At 45.3% G+C, this 19,160-nt stretch overlaps 1 protein-coding gene and 1 long non-coding RNA gene across 2 annotated transcripts in view; both read right to left on the reverse strand.

Annotated features, from left to right (window-relative positions):
* LOC140588712 (polymeric immunoglobulin receptor-like) overlaps positions 1-4,523 on the reverse strand; it is a 31,506-nt gene extending 26,983 nt beyond the window's left edge. Inside the window, exon 1 of the mRNA XM_072710603.1 lies at positions 4,370-4,523. Coding sequence (XP_072566704.1) covers positions 4,370-4,418 — 49 coding nt within the window. The 5' untranslated portion in view covers positions 4,419-4,523. The remainder of the gene's footprint in view (positions 1-4,369) is intronic.
* An 827-nt stretch (positions 4,524-5,350) lies between these two features.
* On the reverse strand, positions 5,351-8,509 carry LOC140589022 (uncharacterized). The gene is made up of 3 exons (XR_011990202.1): positions 7,049-8,509; positions 6,675-6,756; positions 5,351-6,043 (listed from the first exon to the last, which is right to left on the reverse strand). It is a non-coding gene; the product is annotated as an uncharacterized lncRNA (long non-coding RNA).
* Between the last annotated feature and the right edge of the window lie 10,651 nt (positions 8,510-19,160).

Here is a 19,160-nt window from a genome sequence, read left to right on the forward strand (position 1 = left end):
AGGAGACAGTCATAATAAATAATTCATAAAAAAATCATAAACTTTCCATGAGGTATAGTCACCAGCCACACACAAACCATACAGGTGCCATGCCCAATTCAATCAGACAGCTATATCTCAGGCCTGCCTCAGCCAATCATCACCAAACTTTAATATATCCTGTAGAATAGTAGTCCGGAAGGGCCCTCCAAATTTGGTGCCGATCGGTCAAACGGGGGCGCTACAACAACATAACATGTCTGTATAAACCTTGAAAATCAGTTCAACTTACATTTATCTCATTTCTGTTCTAGTGACATGTTACTGGTTAAAATATTTTGTACTGCCAGTTCTGTGAGTCATGCCAAATCAAGACATATGCAATGCCCAATGATAGTCATTTTCATTCCCTTGTGATGTTTAAAAACTTAATAAATAACATATTACTGTAACTTCTACAATGTTCAGCCCAAGTAGGTCATTCTGGTAGTACATCAATCAGGACATTGCCATTATGGATAATTCATAAAAATATCTTAACCTGTACGCTATGGCCACCAGCTACAACAAACCTGCACCATATCCATGCTCATTTCAATCAACCATCTAAAGCTCAGCTGTGCTTCAGCCAATCCTCATCAAATTTGACGGCCTAATGTAGTAAGGGACCTCAGACAGACCCTCCAATTTTGGTTCCAATCGGTCAAATGGGGGCGCTACAGCCACTGTCCATATATTTCTAAGACCCACCTTAGCAAATTCAGCTGAAATGTCCTTATTTCTCATAAAACCTTGAAAGAATTGTTACCTTTCCCTTCACCTGAGTCCATATTTCTTATTCACTTTCATTTTTCACCGATTTGCCTCATAGAACATTATCAGACTTAATTTACACATAAGAAGGCCTGAAAGTATTGAATACAATTTCTAAAATGGAGCGCTGACTCCACCTGCTGGCCACACTGTTTCCATGCCCATTTTATTAAAATAGCTATATCTCTGGCATGCTTCATCCAATCCTCACAAAATTTGACGCACATCTGTGTTACTAGACTTCAGAAAGACCTTCCAAGTTTGGTGGCAATCGGTCAAACGGGGGCACTACAGCCACTGTCCTAATATGTCTAAGACCAACCTTGGTTAATGCAGCTGAAATCTGCTTATCGTTTATTTAAAAATTAAAAAATTAATCACCTTTCCCTTCATCTAAGTCCATATTTTTAATCTGCTTATATTTTCCTGCCATTTGACTTTTACAAATCTTTCAAACTTCAATCTTTCTTCAGGCTGTGTACACTGCAGCAATTACAATTTTATAATAAATTGGCCAGCAGGTGGAGTCAGCGCTCCATTTCAATAATGCCTTCAATACTTTTAGCCTTTCTCCTGTCTAAATGTATAACCTAGAATATGATACAGCATGATATTACTGCTGTTACATGTCACAATACGCAACTCAGCACTTTGTTAAGAATATGCAACACAGCCTATGTTTACACAGGCAGTATAAAAAAGAAAACTCTGTAATATCTAGACTTACCAGACCAGGTATGAAGGTCCCTAAATCTACCAACTAGTCAGGCCATCTGACCCAAACCATGCATTCAGTCAGGCTAAGGCACTCCACCACAGGGTTCTACATTCTGTCCTACATTTGCTGACCTGTTAGACCGATACTAACTAATCTATATCCTGATTTCTACCTACTACTGAGACCATCTGACCAAAACAATGCATTCAGTCAGGTTCAGGCACTACACCACAGGGTTCTACATTCTGTCCTACATTTCCTGACCTGTTAGACCGACACTCAACAATCTACATCATGATTTCTACCTTCTACTCAAACCATCTGACCTAAACAAGTTCTGTTCTGTCTGACATCTGCTGACCTGTAGTTCTGTCTGACTTTTTAGTATCCTCCTCTACGGTTTGCCCTACATCTCCTGTCACATTAGAGCTACGCTAAATCTCCATCCTGTTATGGCAGTCTAATTGTTGCCCGGTCAATTAAGTACGACATGCCAAATCAAACAACATGTAGAACTTGCTTCTGCATCTTTGCGTTTTTGCATAATTCATATTGGTCTGAAAACAAGACATTTCGTTAACCTCCTAGGATTTTCACCAAACCTACACAAATCTGGTATCATTTAAATCAGGAGACAGTCATAATAAATAATTCATAAAAAAATCATAAACTTTCCATGAGGTATAGTCACCAGCCACACACAAACCATACAGGTGCCATGCCCAATTCAATCAGACAGCTATATCTCAGGCCTGCCTCAGCCAATCATCACCAAACTTTAATATATCCTGTAGAATAGTAGTCCGGAAGGGCCCTCCAAATTTGGTGCCGATCGGTCAAACGGGGGCGCTACAACAATATAACATGTCTGTATAAACCTTGAAAATCAGTTCAACTTACATTTATCTCATTTCTGTTCTAGTGACATATTACTGGTTAAAATATTTTGTACTGCCAGTTCTGTGAGTCATGCCAAATCAAGACATATGCAATGCCCAATGATAGTCATTTTCATTCCCTTGTGATGTTTAATAACTTAATAAATAACATATTACTGTAACTTCTACAATATCCAGCCCAAGTAGGTCATTCTGGTAGTACATCAATCAGGACATTGCCCTTATGGATAATTCATAAAAATATCTTGACCTGTATGCTATGGCCACCAGCTACAACAAACCTGCACCATATCCATGCTCATTTCAATCAACCATCTAAATCTCAGCCGTGCTTCAGCCAATCCTCATCAAATTTGACGGCCTAATGTAGTAAGGGACCTCAGACAGACCCTCCAATATTGGTGCCAATCGGTCAAACAGGGGCGCTACAGCCACTGTCCATATATGTCTAAGACCCACCTTAGCAAATTCAGCTGAAATGTCCTTATTTCTCATAAAACCTTGAAAGAATTGTTACCTTTCCCTTCACCTGAGTCCATATTTTTTATTCACTTTCATTTTTCACCAATTTGCCTCATAGAACATTATCAGACTTAATTTACACATAAGAAGGCCTGAAAGTATTGAATACAATTTCTAAAATGGAGCGCTGACTCCACCTGCTGGCCACACTGTTTCCATGCCTATTTCATTCAAATAGCTATATCTCTGGCATGCTTCATCCAATCCTCACAAAATTTGATGCACGGCTGTGTTACTAGACTGCCTCAGCCAAGCTGCAAAAGACCTTCCAAGTTTGGTGGCAATCAGTCAAACGGGGGCACTACAGCCACTGTCATAATATGTCTAAGACCAACCTTGGTTAATGCAGCTGAAATCTGCTTATTGTTTATTTAAAAATTAAAATATTAATCACCTTTCCCTTCATCTAAGTCCATATTTTTAATCTGCTTATATTCTCCTGCCATTTGACTTTTACAAATCTTTCAAACTTTAATCTTTCTTCAGGCTGTGTACACTACAGCAATTACAATTTTATAATAAATTGGCCAGCAGGTGGAGTCAGCGCTCCATTTCAATAATGCCTTCAATACTTTTAGCCTTTCTCCTGTCTAAATATACATCCTAGAATAGCATACAGCATGATATTACTGCTGTTACATGTCACACTCCCGCAACTCAGCACTTTGTTAAGAATATGCAACACAGCCTATGTTTACACAGGCAGTATAAAAAAGCAACTATGTAATATCTACACTTACCAGACCAGGTATGAAGGTCCCTAAATCTACCAACTAGTCAGGCCATCTGACCCAAAACATGTATTAAGTCAGGCTAAGGCACTCCACCACAGGGTTCTACATTCTGTCCTGCATTTGCTGACCTGTTAGACCGATACTAACTAGTCTATATCCTGATTTCTACCTACTACTCAGACTATCTCACCAAAACATTGCATTCAGTCAGGTTCAGGCACTACACCACAGGGTCCTACATTCTGTCCTACATTTCCTGACCTGTTAGACGGACACTCAACAATCTCCATCCTGATTTCTACCTTCTACTCAAACCATCTGTTGTCCTACCTGTCCTACCTGTCCTACTTGTCATACCCTTTGGACCCTTCAGTAACTGCCTGCAGTTTCTAGTTATTATTATATTCTTTCTTACAGTTTGTCCCTTCTTAAAACCATTATAAGTACTGTATTTACACTCTGATAACAGCTTTGTCTGTAGTTTACTCAGTTATGGTCAGTGGCTGAAAGCTTCACTTGCTCAGGATAATATGCCGTTATGTTACTTTCAAAGAAAAGGCTACAATAGAGGATACTAATATATCAGTGTAACACGGATACCTAATTTACTCAGCAAAAAAGTACAAGATTAACAACAAAATACTTGCTTTTATCTTCTTTTTTTGATCAGTTAACCAGAAAGTGAACAAAATGCCAAGCTTTACCTGGTAAGGCTATAAAAACGATGAAGAGGAGGAAGAGGAGAGGAGCCATGTCTGGGGTGTCGATTGTGGCCTTTAGCTGTATCTGTTTCTATCCATCTGTAATAAAGTGACTGTCTGTCCTCATTCTGAATGTGTCAGTGCATTAAAGAGGGGGCCTGACAGAGAGGGAGGGGAGGAGATTACACACATTCACACACACACACACACATTCACACACACACACACACACACACACAGAGACACACACACACACACAGAGCATCAACCACAAACACCCTGATTTAGCTGCTATTTTCAGTTTCTCAGTGGATTCTACATCGTTCATATGAGTCGTCATCAAGGGTCTGTAGAGAAGTGGCAGACATGTTTGCTGTTATCTCTGCTCCTGTGTACAAGACACTAGTGTTACATGCTAGTTAACTTTTATATGACTGCTAAATGTTTTTCAGGTATAAAAGGCAGTTGTGATATTGCTGCTAGAAACCACATTCCTGAGGTGAGCTTTGCCCCAGTAGAGGGTTGAATACGATAAACTTCATTTTCATTGTCATGCAACACAGGAGTGCAGTGATTAGGACTGTTGCCTCACACCTCTGTGACCTGGGTTCAAGTCTCCACCTGGGTCACATGTGTGTGGAGTTTGCATGTTCTCCCCGTGTCGTCGTGGGGTTTCCTCCAGGCACTCCGGTTTCCCCCCACAGTCCAAAGACATGCTGAGGCTAATTGGAGTTACTAAATTGCCCTTAGGTGTGCATGTGTGAGTGAATGGTGTGTGAGTGTGCCATGCGATGGGCTGACCCCCCATCCAGGGTTGTTCCCCGTCTCGTGCCCGTTGCTTCCGGGATAGGCTCCAGACCCCCTGTGACCCAGTAGGATAAGTGGGTTGGACAATGGATGGATGGATGGATGCAACACATGATTATTCTTATTAATATGACCTGATGCTCAAAAGGTTTGAGATGTTTATCTTTGAGTGTGGAGTCACGTGACTGTGGCAGAGAGGTGACAAAATGACACAGACACACAGCTTAAAAACAGCCTGTTTTATTACCACAAAACCATCCTAAGCTGCATCGCCTTCAGCAAAGCCTGCATACGCCCCTCTGTTCGGCTGTGCGGCCACCTGCCTGCATTTTACTTCTGCTAAACTGTACAGAGAGCCGTGTTGGTAAGTGTGGGTCACCAGCTTCAGAGGGGGGAAAACTGCCAAAGCCAGCAGTGACAGAGTGTCAATCTTCACACCCGGCATCAAGTGATACGTCCATCAATACATGTGTTTGCAAGTAAAACATGCTGTACATTTACCATCACATGCTTAGTGTGAATCCTTATTTTACACATTAAAAATTAAATTCTGCAGTGACCAGTGCACAATATCCTACAGCTGTGCCAGTCGAAGCCCTAGACGAGCTTCAAACTTTAGCGCCGCATGTTACTTTTTCTTGGCCAGTTTCATGCATGTTCCTTATGCTGGGTGGGGGAGGGGTGGCGCTAGTGGTTTGTCCCCTCAAAAGATGGCGCCCTAGGCAGCATTTTAAACAGACAAAAAATGAGATTGTGACCAACAGAACAGAATGCGTGAAAGATGAACTATTTGCTCATGTCACTTCCTCCTCCTCCTCGTGATGCAAACTTGGCCTAATTACATCCTCTGGCCCCGGTGTCCTTTTCTCCCTGAAAAAAGAAACATTTATCTGGATAAAAAGTAGGGGGAGCTGTCACACAGTGAGCCCCATGATATCTCACTTCCTGTCTCCGTGTGTCATTTGTATTTTCTCTCTCTTTATTTCCCTCAAAGACCTGCAGCTTAGCTGGGCTGCTCTCTCCACATTCCCTGCTGTGTCTGTGTGTGTCTCTGAGTCCCTGTCCATCCCCTGCCCTCTGCTCCAGGTTCCTCCTGACCCTGCACTGGGTAACTGCTAATGGGGATCAGACAGTGTGTAATGTCACCCAAACCACGGCCAGTTACTACAGGGTGTGTAGATGATCCCTTACTCACGGCGTGGTGAAAATGTGATCTTAGTTTCACTGACATCTTAATATGATTCATTTGCTTTCTGATGCCAGTATTGTTTGTTTATCTCTTTGTTTCATGTATAAACTCTGTAGAGCCTCTATCTTCACCTCTTTTGTTTTTGTTCCTGACACACAGCCTCTATAAAACTACCTGCAAGTAGTATCTCACAGTTGCTCAAATCACAATTGAAACAGCATGACTGAACATGACAGATATTCCAGTCTCAACATTATTGGTTTCATCATCTGGATTTGGTTTGAGATAAAAGGCCACGATTCAGCTACTTACTGCAGTAGCTCCATGTTCTCATCACAGCTACCATGGTGCGGATTAAGTAGACAAGTTCAGAGTGATATGCAGAGGTCGCCCCCTAGTGGAAATAATCAGGAAGCTTAGGTTGACTACAATCAGTCTGTATGACAATAAGCCTCCTGTCAGAACACAATGCTGCAAAAGCTGGGAGCCAACTTAGCATCAGCTATAGGCAAATGAAATATATTATTCCTTGGTTAATAATGAGCTGTTAAATATCTAGGGTTTTCTATTTCATACAAAGGACAACATTTTGTGGAACTATATTAATGATAGTGTAATTAAAAATGTGTAACCAAAAAGCATTAAATAAAACACTTAATTTTTGTAAGCAATGAAAGTCATCTTACCTTAAGTCAAACTTAATGTAGTTCCATTCATGTTACTTTGGTGTCAGAGTGATGAGGGTGTAGAAAAAGGACTCATAAGTGGATCAGGGTCTTTAATTCGGCAGGTAAAAACAGTGTCAAAAATCCAGGGCATAACCAGCGTGGGAAAAACAGCATCCAAACTGTCAGGTAGAACCGAGGTCAGTAGAACAGGCAAGGGTAAGGCGAGGGGGAAACAGGCCAGCAGAAGACAAGGTGGTATCAGAGAACCAATAAGGCAGAGTAAATAACACAGGGAGAGAAATGCTCAAACTCTCACAAAAGTGGAAGATCTTGTCCTGCTAAAGCACCCAATGGGACTAAAATAGTGGGAGGTAAGACCCTACTAGATACAAACTAAGAACAAAAGACCCTAGAACCGATGCAGAAATACACTAATTCAAGATAAACAAACGGGCTTCCAAAACTCCAAACTGAACCCATGACAGAAATGAAGCACACTTACTTACCCGCACTCTCAACACATTCAGCCACATGGCCCAAAGAGAAGAGAAACACACTAGGGATAGTGAAGATGCTAAACACAGTAATGAAAATCACAAAACCCTCATGAAAAGTGCGACCCCGCCTGGATTAGGAAGACTGGGGGGGTGCTCATAATCGAGTGCTTGGTGGCTGGGTTGGGTCTCTACTAGGGATGCAACGGTACTCAGTAACATAACGGACCGTTCGGTAGGCGCTGCACGGTCCGGTACGCCCTTGTGTACCGCGGTATTTCGTTTTTGCACTTCCTTTTGAAAATGGCGATTAATGCTTATCAGGCTCCAGTTAAACAGTAAGCGCCAATGAGCGAAAGCCCTCCACCGTGAGTTAATGTCCAATCACTGTTGTGGCTCCACCCACTCGCCCTCTCACACTGACGTAACTGGAGCTGAGCTCGCAGCTCGGTACGCAGACGCAGAAAAAAAGAAAAACAAACAAGTATGGCCAGCACTAGCGGAATAGTTGAGAGGCAGAAGTTTGAAGAAGCACCGGCTTCGTACAAATGTCCAGTATGGATTTTTTTCGGGTTCGCTGTAGAATACAACGACCAGGGAGTCAAAACAGTTAATAGAAATGTCACTGTTTGTAAACATTGCCTAACATGTGTCCCATACGCTAATGGAAACACGAGCAATATGGCTAAGCAACTCAAGCGTAGTCATGCTGATATAACGGTTCCTGAACGGAGGACAGACGAAAAGGTAACTGCAGGTAAACAAGTGTCTATCGAAAAAGCTTTTCAACAGACATACCCTGCTACTGTACATCCGATAAACATAAGAAAATAACCCGTGCAGTGGGAACGTTCATTGCTAAAGATTTGCAACCCTTTTCTGTTGTCGAAGATGCGGGGTTTTGCCACTTAATTAAAACGCTTGACCCACGTTATGTTGTGCCCTGCCATACACATTTCAGCGACGTTATAATTCCCGACCTCTATGACAAAGCGCGCAAAGCCATCGAAAACGATTTGGCTCAAGCACAGAGCCTCGAGTGAAATATAGAGTGTTTAGAGCACTTTAAGAGGCACTTTAACATTTTTTAAAAGTGTTTTTGTTTACATTTTGTAAGTTTGAATTTTATACATGTATAGATATTTTATACATAAATAAGAGGCAGTTTATTATTTGTTTTCTTGTGTTATTTGTAGTGTTGTATTTAAACCGAACCGAAACCGTGGCCCAAATACCGAGGTACATACCATACCGTGGGATACCTGTACCGTCGCACCCCTAGTCTCTACTAGGGATGCGACGGTACTTGGTAAAATACCAGACCGTTAGGTAGGCGCTGCACAGTCCGGTACACCCTTGTGTACCGCGGTATTTCGGTTTTGCACTTCCTTTTGAAAATGGCGCTTAATGCTTACGGTCATGATATGGTATTCTCTAAATCGAACACATGCAATTACATTTATAACTATTTATACATTTAACAAAATAAACATTTTTAAGATGTATAAAATAGAATTACTATTGAGTGTGTAAGCCGGCAATCCGACATCAACGTCATAAAAGAGGCGTCCGACGGGAAGTGACCATTAATGTCCAATCACTGTTGTGGCTCCACCCACTCGCCCTCTCTCACTCTCACACTGACATAACTGGAGCTGAGCTCGCCGCTCGATAGGTACACAGATGCGGAAAAAAAAAAACAAACAAGTATGGCCAGCACTAGCAGAACAGTTGAGAGGCAGAATTTTGAAGAAGCACCGGCTTCGTACAAATGTCCAGTATGGATTTTTTTCGGGTTCGCTGTAGAATACAGCGACCAGGGAGTCAAAACAGTTAATAGAAATGTCACTGTTTGTAAACATTGCCTAACACGTGTCCCATACGCTAATGGAAACACCAGCAATATGGCTAAGCATCTCAAGCGTAGTCATGCTGATATAACGGTTCCTGAACGGAGGACAGACGAAAAGGTAACTGCAGGTAAACAAGTGTCTATCGAAAAAGCTTTTCAACAGACATACCCTGCTACATCCGATAAACAGAAGAAAATAACCCGTGCAGTGGGAATGTTCATTGCTAAAGATTTGCAACCCTTTCTCTTGTCGAAGATGCGGGGTTTCACCACTTAATTAAAACGCTCAACCCACGTGTTACGCTCCAGTCTAGGGTTGGAACCTAACAAAGTGAAAGGGAAGGAGGGATTGGGAAGGACAGGACAACCAGAGCTAGGAGAAGGGAACACGGGACACAAAGAGAGTCTTTTTTTATAGTTTTTTTTTATAGTTTTTCAGAAACACTGTACAAACACTAGGTGTAACGAACGTCAGGAGTGACAAAGGCCAAAGAAACAAACAAAAACACATCTACCGAGTAACCCAAGCTGAGCTACCTAAGTGAACACAAAAGGGGTGAAACGAAACAACAATGCCTAAACCTTTCTCCCTGACCAAACGAACAGTAATCCCCACATTGACAAAGAAACAAAAAGGCAGACACTCCTTACACACACCAAGTGGAACACGAAACACACAGTCGAAGCAATGGTATCCAGAGGGGAGATCAGAGAGGCGAAGTCGAAGTACAGGCGAAAGTTCAAAAACCAAGCAAGCAGCCAAAACCAGGGCGAAGGTACAGTAAGGGATGAAGCGAAAATCGGAAGTCAAGAGCAAAACAGTCATACACGAGCATTCAAACCAAAAGCAAAGCGAACGAAGAGCGAGCTAGCAGGCGAGAAGCAAGTAGCGGGCAGACAAAGGGACGAAGTGGCAATCTCTTCAGCCGACGAACCGGAAACTGCTCCGGAGGCAAGGGAGGCGGGGTCAGGTCCAGAGGGCGGTGTCGAGGGGGCGGTTGACCAATCGGCGAGTGGGCAGGACATCCGAAGGACCTGCAGGCATCCTCCTAAACTTACGGCACGTAACACTTACGGCACGTACCCAAAACTTACGGCACATATCCCTTATGGCACGTAACCCAAACTTACGGCACGTAACACAGGTTATGTTGTGCCCTGCCATACACATTTTAGCGACGTTATAATTCTCGACCTCTATGACAACGCGTGCAAAGCCATTCGAGAACGATTTGGCTCAAGCACAGAGCCTCGAGTGGAATATAGAGTGTAAAGTATGTTTACTCTGACTCCTGTGTTGTGTTTAGTGTGTTTTTAAAGGTGTTTTTGTTTACATTTTGTAAGTTTGAATTTTATACATGTATACATATTTTATATATAAATAAGAGGCAGTTTATTATTTGTTTTGTTGTGTTATTATTTGTAGTGTTGTGTTTAAACCAAACCGAAACCGTGGCCCAAATACCGAGGTACGTACCATACCGTGGGATACCTGTCACGCCCAGCTCCGTCCGATCCCTGTGTGTGCCACGCCCACCTCGTTACCTGATTGTTATCACCTGTTTCCTGTTCCTTTTGACTTGTCCGGTGTATATTAGTCCGCGTCTCCCACTGTCTCGCAGATCCGTCATTAACGTTCGTCTCTGTGTTGTCCTGTCCGCCCTGAACAAACCCGTTCCTTGGATCTTCGGCTACCTGCCTTGTCATACCCTGCGTCCTGCCTGCTTGCCGGACAGCGCGGCATAACAATACCTGTACCGTCGCACCCCTAGTCTCTACCCATAAGGCCCAGCCAGGCATAGCCTGAAATAATTACATTGGTCCTCCTGTAGGCCCACCACCTGGTGGTGGTGATGGGGGGCATGGGGGTCAGTTGTGATATAGATCAGATGACAGTCGAAGGCAGAGGCCTTGGCAGACTGATGCCTGGCTACCAAATCTGGCTTAAGGCACATGGAACGTAACCTCTCTGGTGGGAAAGGAGCCTGAGCTGGATGCAGAGAAATACCGACTAGATATAGTCAGACTCACCTCAACGTGCAGCTTGGCCTCTGAAACCAAACTCCTGGAGAGGGGCTGGGCTCTATTCCACTCTGGAGCTGCCCATGGTGAAAGGCACTGGGCAGGTATGGGCATATTCAGAGCCCCTCGAGTCAGTGCCAGTAAGTTGATGTTTTCCTCAGTGAACGACAGGTTCGCTTTTCTTCCAGTTCAAGTCAGGAGACACATATACTGTACTACAGTGGTTAGTACAGTATATGCTCTTCTTGTTTTATCCTGTTCATTTTGTGTTTAAATGCTAAAAAAAACATATTTAGGTGTAATTTTTTGGGGCCTGGAACCAATTAATTGGTTTTCCATTATTTCTTATGGGGAAAATTCGATCAGAACTCGAACTTTTAGGATTCGGTCCGGAGTTCTGAACGGATTAATTTGGAGTTCTGAGGTACCACTGTATGTTATTTTCTGCAGGAGCAAATAAATGATGAGAATCCACCAGTGAGTACTCCTCTCCCTATGCTCAGCCAGCAGCAATTACACAGGGTTTAAAGCAGCATCTTACTTAGAATCGAGAAATAAATGGGTTTGGCAGTTTACCTGGATGACTGCGCGGTCTGCTGTAAAGCTGTAGTCAGCTCTCCCTGTTTCGGTGAAAATGCCGATGCTGTGGAAGACCAGGTCAAAATATATTTATACGGTTTCATAATATATATCTTTAATAAAAAGTAATCTACAACCAATAAAACTGCTGAATGTATCACAGGCCATAAGAACGTAGGATTTCATTATTGAGTATTTCACTATGTAATCATAATTGTGTCATAGTCAGTCTGCCCGAAGGATGTAATAATAAAAACAATAATAATAATAATAATAATTATTATTATTATTAGTATTATTATTGTTATTATTATTATTATTATTATAGGCAATATCCGTTTAAAATATGTAACACAGAGGAGTTCATATAACCTAAAGTCTGATGCTATGAGCTGCAGGCTAATTTAATAATTCACCTTCCATCACAATCAGCTGTAGATAGACACCATCATTTGCTGCCCTGTGAATATCCACAGCACACCAGTAAGTGTCAGAGTCCGTTTCCTGCAGGTTCCTCATGGTCACATTAAAGACCAGGTGGGTGGGGTCATCACTGATTGACACTTTCCCTGCTGGCTGATTGGAGTCAGAACATGCCAATGTGGAGCAGGAATACCAGTTAGACCCTCTACACCAGTATTTCACATGATCTTCATACTTCTGATCATAGTAACATGGGATGGTGAGAGATTCTCCACTCTGTGTAGTTAAATACCCGAATGTCCTCACACTGTCACCACCTGCAGGGACATCATGGAAATCAGTGTTTTTCAATGGACTGATCACAACATTGCCTATCACATAAGACCCCCCCGGCCGCAGCCTACAAAATCAATCAATCACGACTCCATAGCTCCTCAAATAATTATCTTTGAAATAGTAGCTCGCAGTATAAACGTGAATGAAGATCACTGATGTAAATGGTGCACTGAGCAATTCAATGTCTTGGGGTGAGGCATACGCAGGTAATGTATTTTGTGAAAACCGCATCAAAGATGTTTTTTCTTTTTCGGCAAATAACCATACATGCTGTCAGTAAATAATAGTGTTGTAGTCAAGACCGCCTAAACCGAGACCAAGACATTGCCGAGACCGGAGGGTATCAAGACCAAGACACTGCCGAGACTTGAGGGTACCAAGACCAAGTCCAAGACCAAGACCAAGACACACTAAGGCGAGACCAAGACCAAAACTGGTCGAGACCAAGACCAAGACCGACGACAGAATAGGGCTAGAATGGACATCACATTACTCAGATCAACTGTAGAGAAAAAAGGCATTGCTGTAAAGTGTCATTACTCGTTAAATCAAATTCATGTTATCTTTTCAATTATATTGTCCATATGTCCATATGTATCTCATTTAAAATCTCCCAGATTTGTCATAGTTACGAGGCCTGATGGAAAATAATATTCTCAGCAATCCTCTCCTATAACCATTTTATCAGACCTCATCAAGGGAAAGAGATGGGATGTACCAGAAAGATGTTCATATTAAGTCTCTTATACCAGGGAGAGAGGCCTCAGGTAAGCTATGAATACGGCTATGTAATGATCCTCTGCTTTGAATTGAAGAGAATGCTATTAGTGCTGGGCGATAAAACGATCTCGATTTTTTTATCGATAAAAAATAAGGACGATCACGTTGATACACACAGACTATAAAACTCGATCAACCAAATTTTCTCCGTTTTAGAGAATGTGCTGAGACAGACAACTCAATGGCTTATCGAGCAGAGGTTTACTGAATGCCAGCACAACAGCCAATCACCGACGACATTGTAATTTTGCCCATCCTCCCTTAAAGAAGCAATGGGTGCGTTCGACTTGGGCTTAGGTCTGTCTGCAGCTGACGCAACATGGAGCGCGATCTGCCGGCGGCTGCAGGGGTGGAGTATAAAAACTGACTGCAGCCAAGTCGGACAACTTCTACTCCTCGTAGTCTGTGAGACCTGACTGCAATGGCAGCACTTCCAGAAAGGGTGTAGATAAATCTATACAAATATCACCTGCATGCCTTCTTCACAGATTGGACGATTAAACAAATAAAGCAGCACAACATTACAGTAACTAACAATAAATAAACCACTAACTTACTTGTACTGTTACAGCATTTATGTAATTTATTTAAACTTTATTTTACCAGGTAAATGAACTGAAACCAGTTCTCACTGCTTTATGTGCTTTTCGGGAGAAATAGCAGATAAAGCAATGGAACTTCCTGGGATACAAACGTCATGCGTGTGACTAAAATCTTCAGCCAATAAGAACAAAGTTGTGTCGTCATGGAGGCAGTTACAGTTTGTTCTGCACGGTCTGTCTCAAGTCGTCTTGCTCTCGCGAGGATTTTGTACCATGTGACATGGTGACGCATGGTGACGTTTTGGAACATTTCTTTGCCGACTTCGATATCATGCGATGTGTATGAAGTGTGTGGACTGTGCACTGGCAGTGTCCATTGAGAAAATGTATCCAATGTAACGTTTTTAAAGTAGATGCATCTGACTGGTTGCATTTGAATTGAGGCACGTAATGAATAATGATACTGTTCTGTGAGGATGTGCTGTTTTCTCTTTTTTTCCCCATCCCATCGAGACCGCTATGTCCGAGACCAAGACAAGACCGAGAGCAAATAGGGTCGAGACCAAGACAAGACCGAGACCAAATAGAGTCGAGACCAAGACAAGACCGAGACCACAAAAAATTGGTCTCAAGACCGGTCTCGAGACCAAGACCGGTCTCGAGAACTACAGCACTAGTAAATAACTAGCATAAGTTCAGCTGCCAATAAATGCACAGGTACAAGTGTCAGCAGTATTGGCGCAAGAGCTACACAACAACTATACTTCTACACAACAACTACACATAACTTCTATCAAAGCAAATATTACACAGAGCAACTTATTACACAACAGCAACACTAGTAAGTATCAAGCAATAACAGCCGGTGATGACACTGAACAATAAATGATGCCAAGCAAGAACACAGGGAAATGAAAAATACATAATCCATCCATCCATCCATTAACTTCCGCTTATCCGAGGTCGGGTCGCGGGGGCAGTAGCCTCAGCAGGGAAACCCAGACTTCCCTCTCCCCAGCCACTTCCTCCAGCTCCTCTGGGGGAATCCCGAGGCTTTCCCAGGCCAGCCGAGAGACATAGTCCCTCCAGCGTGTCCTGGGTCTTCCCCGGGGCCTCCTCCCAGTGGGACATGCCCGGAACACCTCACCAGGGAGGCGACCAGGAGGCATCCTAAGCAGATGCCCGAGCCACCTCATCTGGCTCCTCTCAATGCGGAGGAGCAGCGACTCTACTCTGAGTCTCTCCCGAATGACTGAGCTCCTCACCCTATCTCTAAGGGAGAGCCCAGCCACCCTGCGGAGAAAACTCATTTCGGCCGCTTGCACTCGCGATCTCGTTCTTTCGGTCACTACCCAAAGCTCGTGACCATAGGTGAGGGTAGGAATGTAGATCGACTGGTAAATCGAGAGCTTTGCCTTTTGGCTCAGCTCCTTCTTCACCACGACAGACCGATGCAGCGCCCGCATCACTGCTGACGCCGCACCGATCCGCCTGTCGATCTCCCGCTCCATCCTTCCCTCACTCGTGAACAAGACCCCGAGATACTTAAACTCCTCCACTTGGGGAAGGACCTCCTCCCTGACCCGGAGAGAGCACTCCACCCTTTTCCGGCTGAGGACCATGGTCTCGGATTTGGAGGTGCTGATTTTCATTCCAGCCGCTTCACACTCGGCTGCGAACTGCTCCAGTGAGAGCCGAAGGTCGCGGTCTGATGAAGCCAACAGAACCACATCATCTGCAAAAAGCAGAGACCCAATCCTGAGGTCACCAAACCGGACACTCTCAACGCCCCGGCTGCGCCTAGAAATTCTGTCCATAAAAGTTATGAACAGAATCGGTGATAAAGGGCAGCCCTGGCGGAGTCCAACCCTCACCGGGAATGAGTCCGACTTACTGCCGGCAATGCGGACCAAGCTCTGACACCGGTTGTACAGGGACCGAACAGCCCTTATAAGGCAGCCCGGCACCCCATACTCCCGGAGAACTCCCCACAGAACTCCCCGAGGGACGCGGTCGAATGCCTTCTCCAAGTCCACAAAGCACATGTAGACTGGTTGGGCAAACTCCCACGCACCCTCAAGGACTCTGCGGAGAGTATAGAGCTGGTCCACTGTTCCACGGCCAGGCCGAAAACCACACTGCTCCTCCTGAATCCGAGGTTCGACTATCCGACGGACCCTCCTCTCCAGCACCCCCGAATAGACCTTACCAGGGAGGCTGAGGAGTGTGATCCCCCTATAGTTGGAACACACCCTCCGGTCCCCTTTCTTGAAGAGGGGGACCACCACCCCGGTCTGCCAATCCAGAGGCACCGCCCCCGATGTCCACGCGATGCCGCAGATGCGTGTCAACCAAGACAGCCCCGCAACATCCAGAGCCTTGAGGAACTCCGGGCGGATCTCATCCACCCCCGGGGCCCGGCCACCGAGGAGCTTTTTAACCACCTCAGCGACCTCTGCCCCAGAGATAGGCGAGTCCACCCCCAAGTCCCCAGACTCTGCTTCCTCATTGGAAGGCGTGTCGGTGGGATTGAGGAGGTCTTCGAAGTATTCCTTCCACCGACCCACAACATCCCGAGCTGAGGTCAGCAGTGCACCATCCCCACCATAAATAGTGTTGATGCTGCACCGCTTTCCCGCCCTGAGATGCCGGATGGTGGACCAGAATCTCCTCGAAGCCGTACGGAAGTCGTTCTCCATGGCCTCGCCAAACTCCTCCCATACCCGAGTTTTTGCCTCAGCAACCGCCGAAGCCACGTTCCGCTTGGCCCGCCGGTACTCATCAGCTGCTTCCAGAGTCCCACAGGCCAAAAAGGCCCGATAGGACTCCTTCTTCAGCTTGACGGCATCCCTCACCGCCGGTGTCCACCAGCGGGTTCGGGGATTGCCGCCGCGACAAGCACCGACCACCTTACGGCCACAGCTCCGGTCAGCCGCCTCGACAATGGAGGCGCGGAACATGACCCATTCGGACTCAATGTCCCCCGCCTCCCCCGGGACATGGGCGAAGTTCTGCCGGAGGTAGGAGTTGAAACTCCCCCTGACAGGGGATTCCGCCAGACGTTCCCAGCAGACCCGCACTATACGCTTGGGTCTGCCAGGTCTGACCGGCTTCCTCCCCCACCAGCGGAGCCAACCCACCACCAGGTGGTGATCGGTTGACAGCTCCGCCCCTCTCCTCACCCGAGTGTCCAATACATGCGGCCGCAAGTCCGATGACACGACCACAAAGTCGATCATCGAACTGCGGCCTAGGGTGTCCTGGTGCCAAGTGCACATATGGACACCCTTATGCTTGAACATGGTGTTCATTATGGACAATCCGTGACGGGCACAGAAGTCCAATAATAAAACACCACTCGGGTTCAGATCGGGGGGGCCGTTCCTCCCAATCACGCCCCTCCAGGTCTCACTGTCATTGCCCACGTGAGCATTGAAGTCCCCCAGCAGAACGAGAGAGTCCCCGGGAGGAGCGCTCTCCAACACCCCTTCCAAGGACTCCAAAAAGGGTGGGTATTCTGAACTGCCATTTGGCGCATAAGCGCAAACAACAGTCAGGACCCGTCCCCCCACCCGAAGGCGAAGGGAGGCTACCCTCTCGTCCACCGCGGTAAACCCCAATGTACAGGCGCCCAGCCAGGGGGCAATAAGTAAGCCCACCCCAGCTCGGCGCCTCTCCCCGTAGGCAACTCCAGAGTGGAAGAGGGTCCAGCCCCCTTCGAGGAGACTGGTTCCAGAGCCCAGGCCGTGCGTCGAGGTGAGCCCGACTACATCTAGTCGGAACTTCACAGCCTCGCGCACCAGCTCAGGCTCCTTCCCCACCAGAGAGGTGACATTCCATGTCCCTAGAGGTAGCTTCTGTAGCCGAGGATCGGATCGCCAAGGTCCCCGCCTTCGGCCACTGCCCAACTCACATTGCACCCGACCACTATGGCCCCTCCTACAGGTGGTGAGCCCATTGGAAGGGGGACCCACGTGCCTTGTTCGGGCTGTGCCCGACCAGGCCCCATGGGTGTAGGCCTGGCCACCAGGCGCTCGCCATCGAGCCCCACCCCCCAGGCCTGGCTCCACGTGAATCCATTATGTTTTTCTTCATGAGGGGTCTTTTGAGCCGCACTTCGTCTGGTTCCTCACCCAGGACCTGTTTGCCTTGGGTGACCCTACCAGGGGCATAAAGCCCCAGGCAACTTAGCTCCTGGGATCATTGGAACACGCAAACCCCTCCACCACGATAAGGTGTCGGATAAGGTGTAATATATTAAATAGAAATTAAATTAATATTGATATTGTCTATTCTTTGTCTAAACAAAGACACAAATCTGAAAATATAAACTGATATAATTAGGCATTGTTCCTCTTTTATGGTTCTTTCTGGTGAATTTGTGAATATTACGTAATAGTGAATGTTTCTGTCTTACCTGGCAGCCTTTAGAAGAAGATGTGGAGGAGGAAGAGGAGAGGAGCCATGACTGAGTCTGTCAAAGACCTCAACCCTCTGAAGACTGGCTCTCTCTTCCTGGTCCACTCTGATACCACTGATAACCTTCAATGTCTCTGTTCTCAGAAGAAAAAAGGTGCAACACATGCGCACAGTAACATGCAGCAAATGCGCAGACAGTGTGTGATGTGACATGTTCGGTTAAAATAGTCACTGCATATCATTAAAGAGGCTTTATGGAGGGATGCTGTACATCAAACATGAAAAGGGGAAGCAAATTACCTTGATGCAGTATGTTAGAAATGGCCACCATCTTATCACACAACAGAGCCTGATTTCAGTCAGTAGAAGGACACAACAGTTCATCATTTCTCATGAATTCTGTGGTGAAACTGAACCTACAAGACTAAGTCCCATCACTGGAAACATCTGGAACATGGGGGATGGACGTCAGGAGCAAGACAAGTACTGTGGCAGCAGGCAGGCCGCAAACAAGCAAATAATAGCAAAGTACAGCAGCCTCATGCAGAGCAGAATATCATCAACGGTCCATCAGAACAGCAGAACAAAAAAACAAATTCAGTGCTTTCAGGTGTTTGTTTTGGAGCGAGCTAATGGTGTAGTGAAGCTTGCTGAGCATTCGGGGACCATAAACAGCCATGATA

The sequence above is a fragment of the Paramormyrops kingsleyae genome, chromosome 4 (assembly GCF_048594095.1).
Source record: "Paramormyrops kingsleyae isolate MSU_618 chromosome 4, PKINGS_0.4, whole genome shotgun sequence".
NCBI lineage: Eukaryota > Metazoa > Chordata > Actinopteri > Osteoglossiformes > Mormyridae > Paramormyrops > Paramormyrops kingsleyae.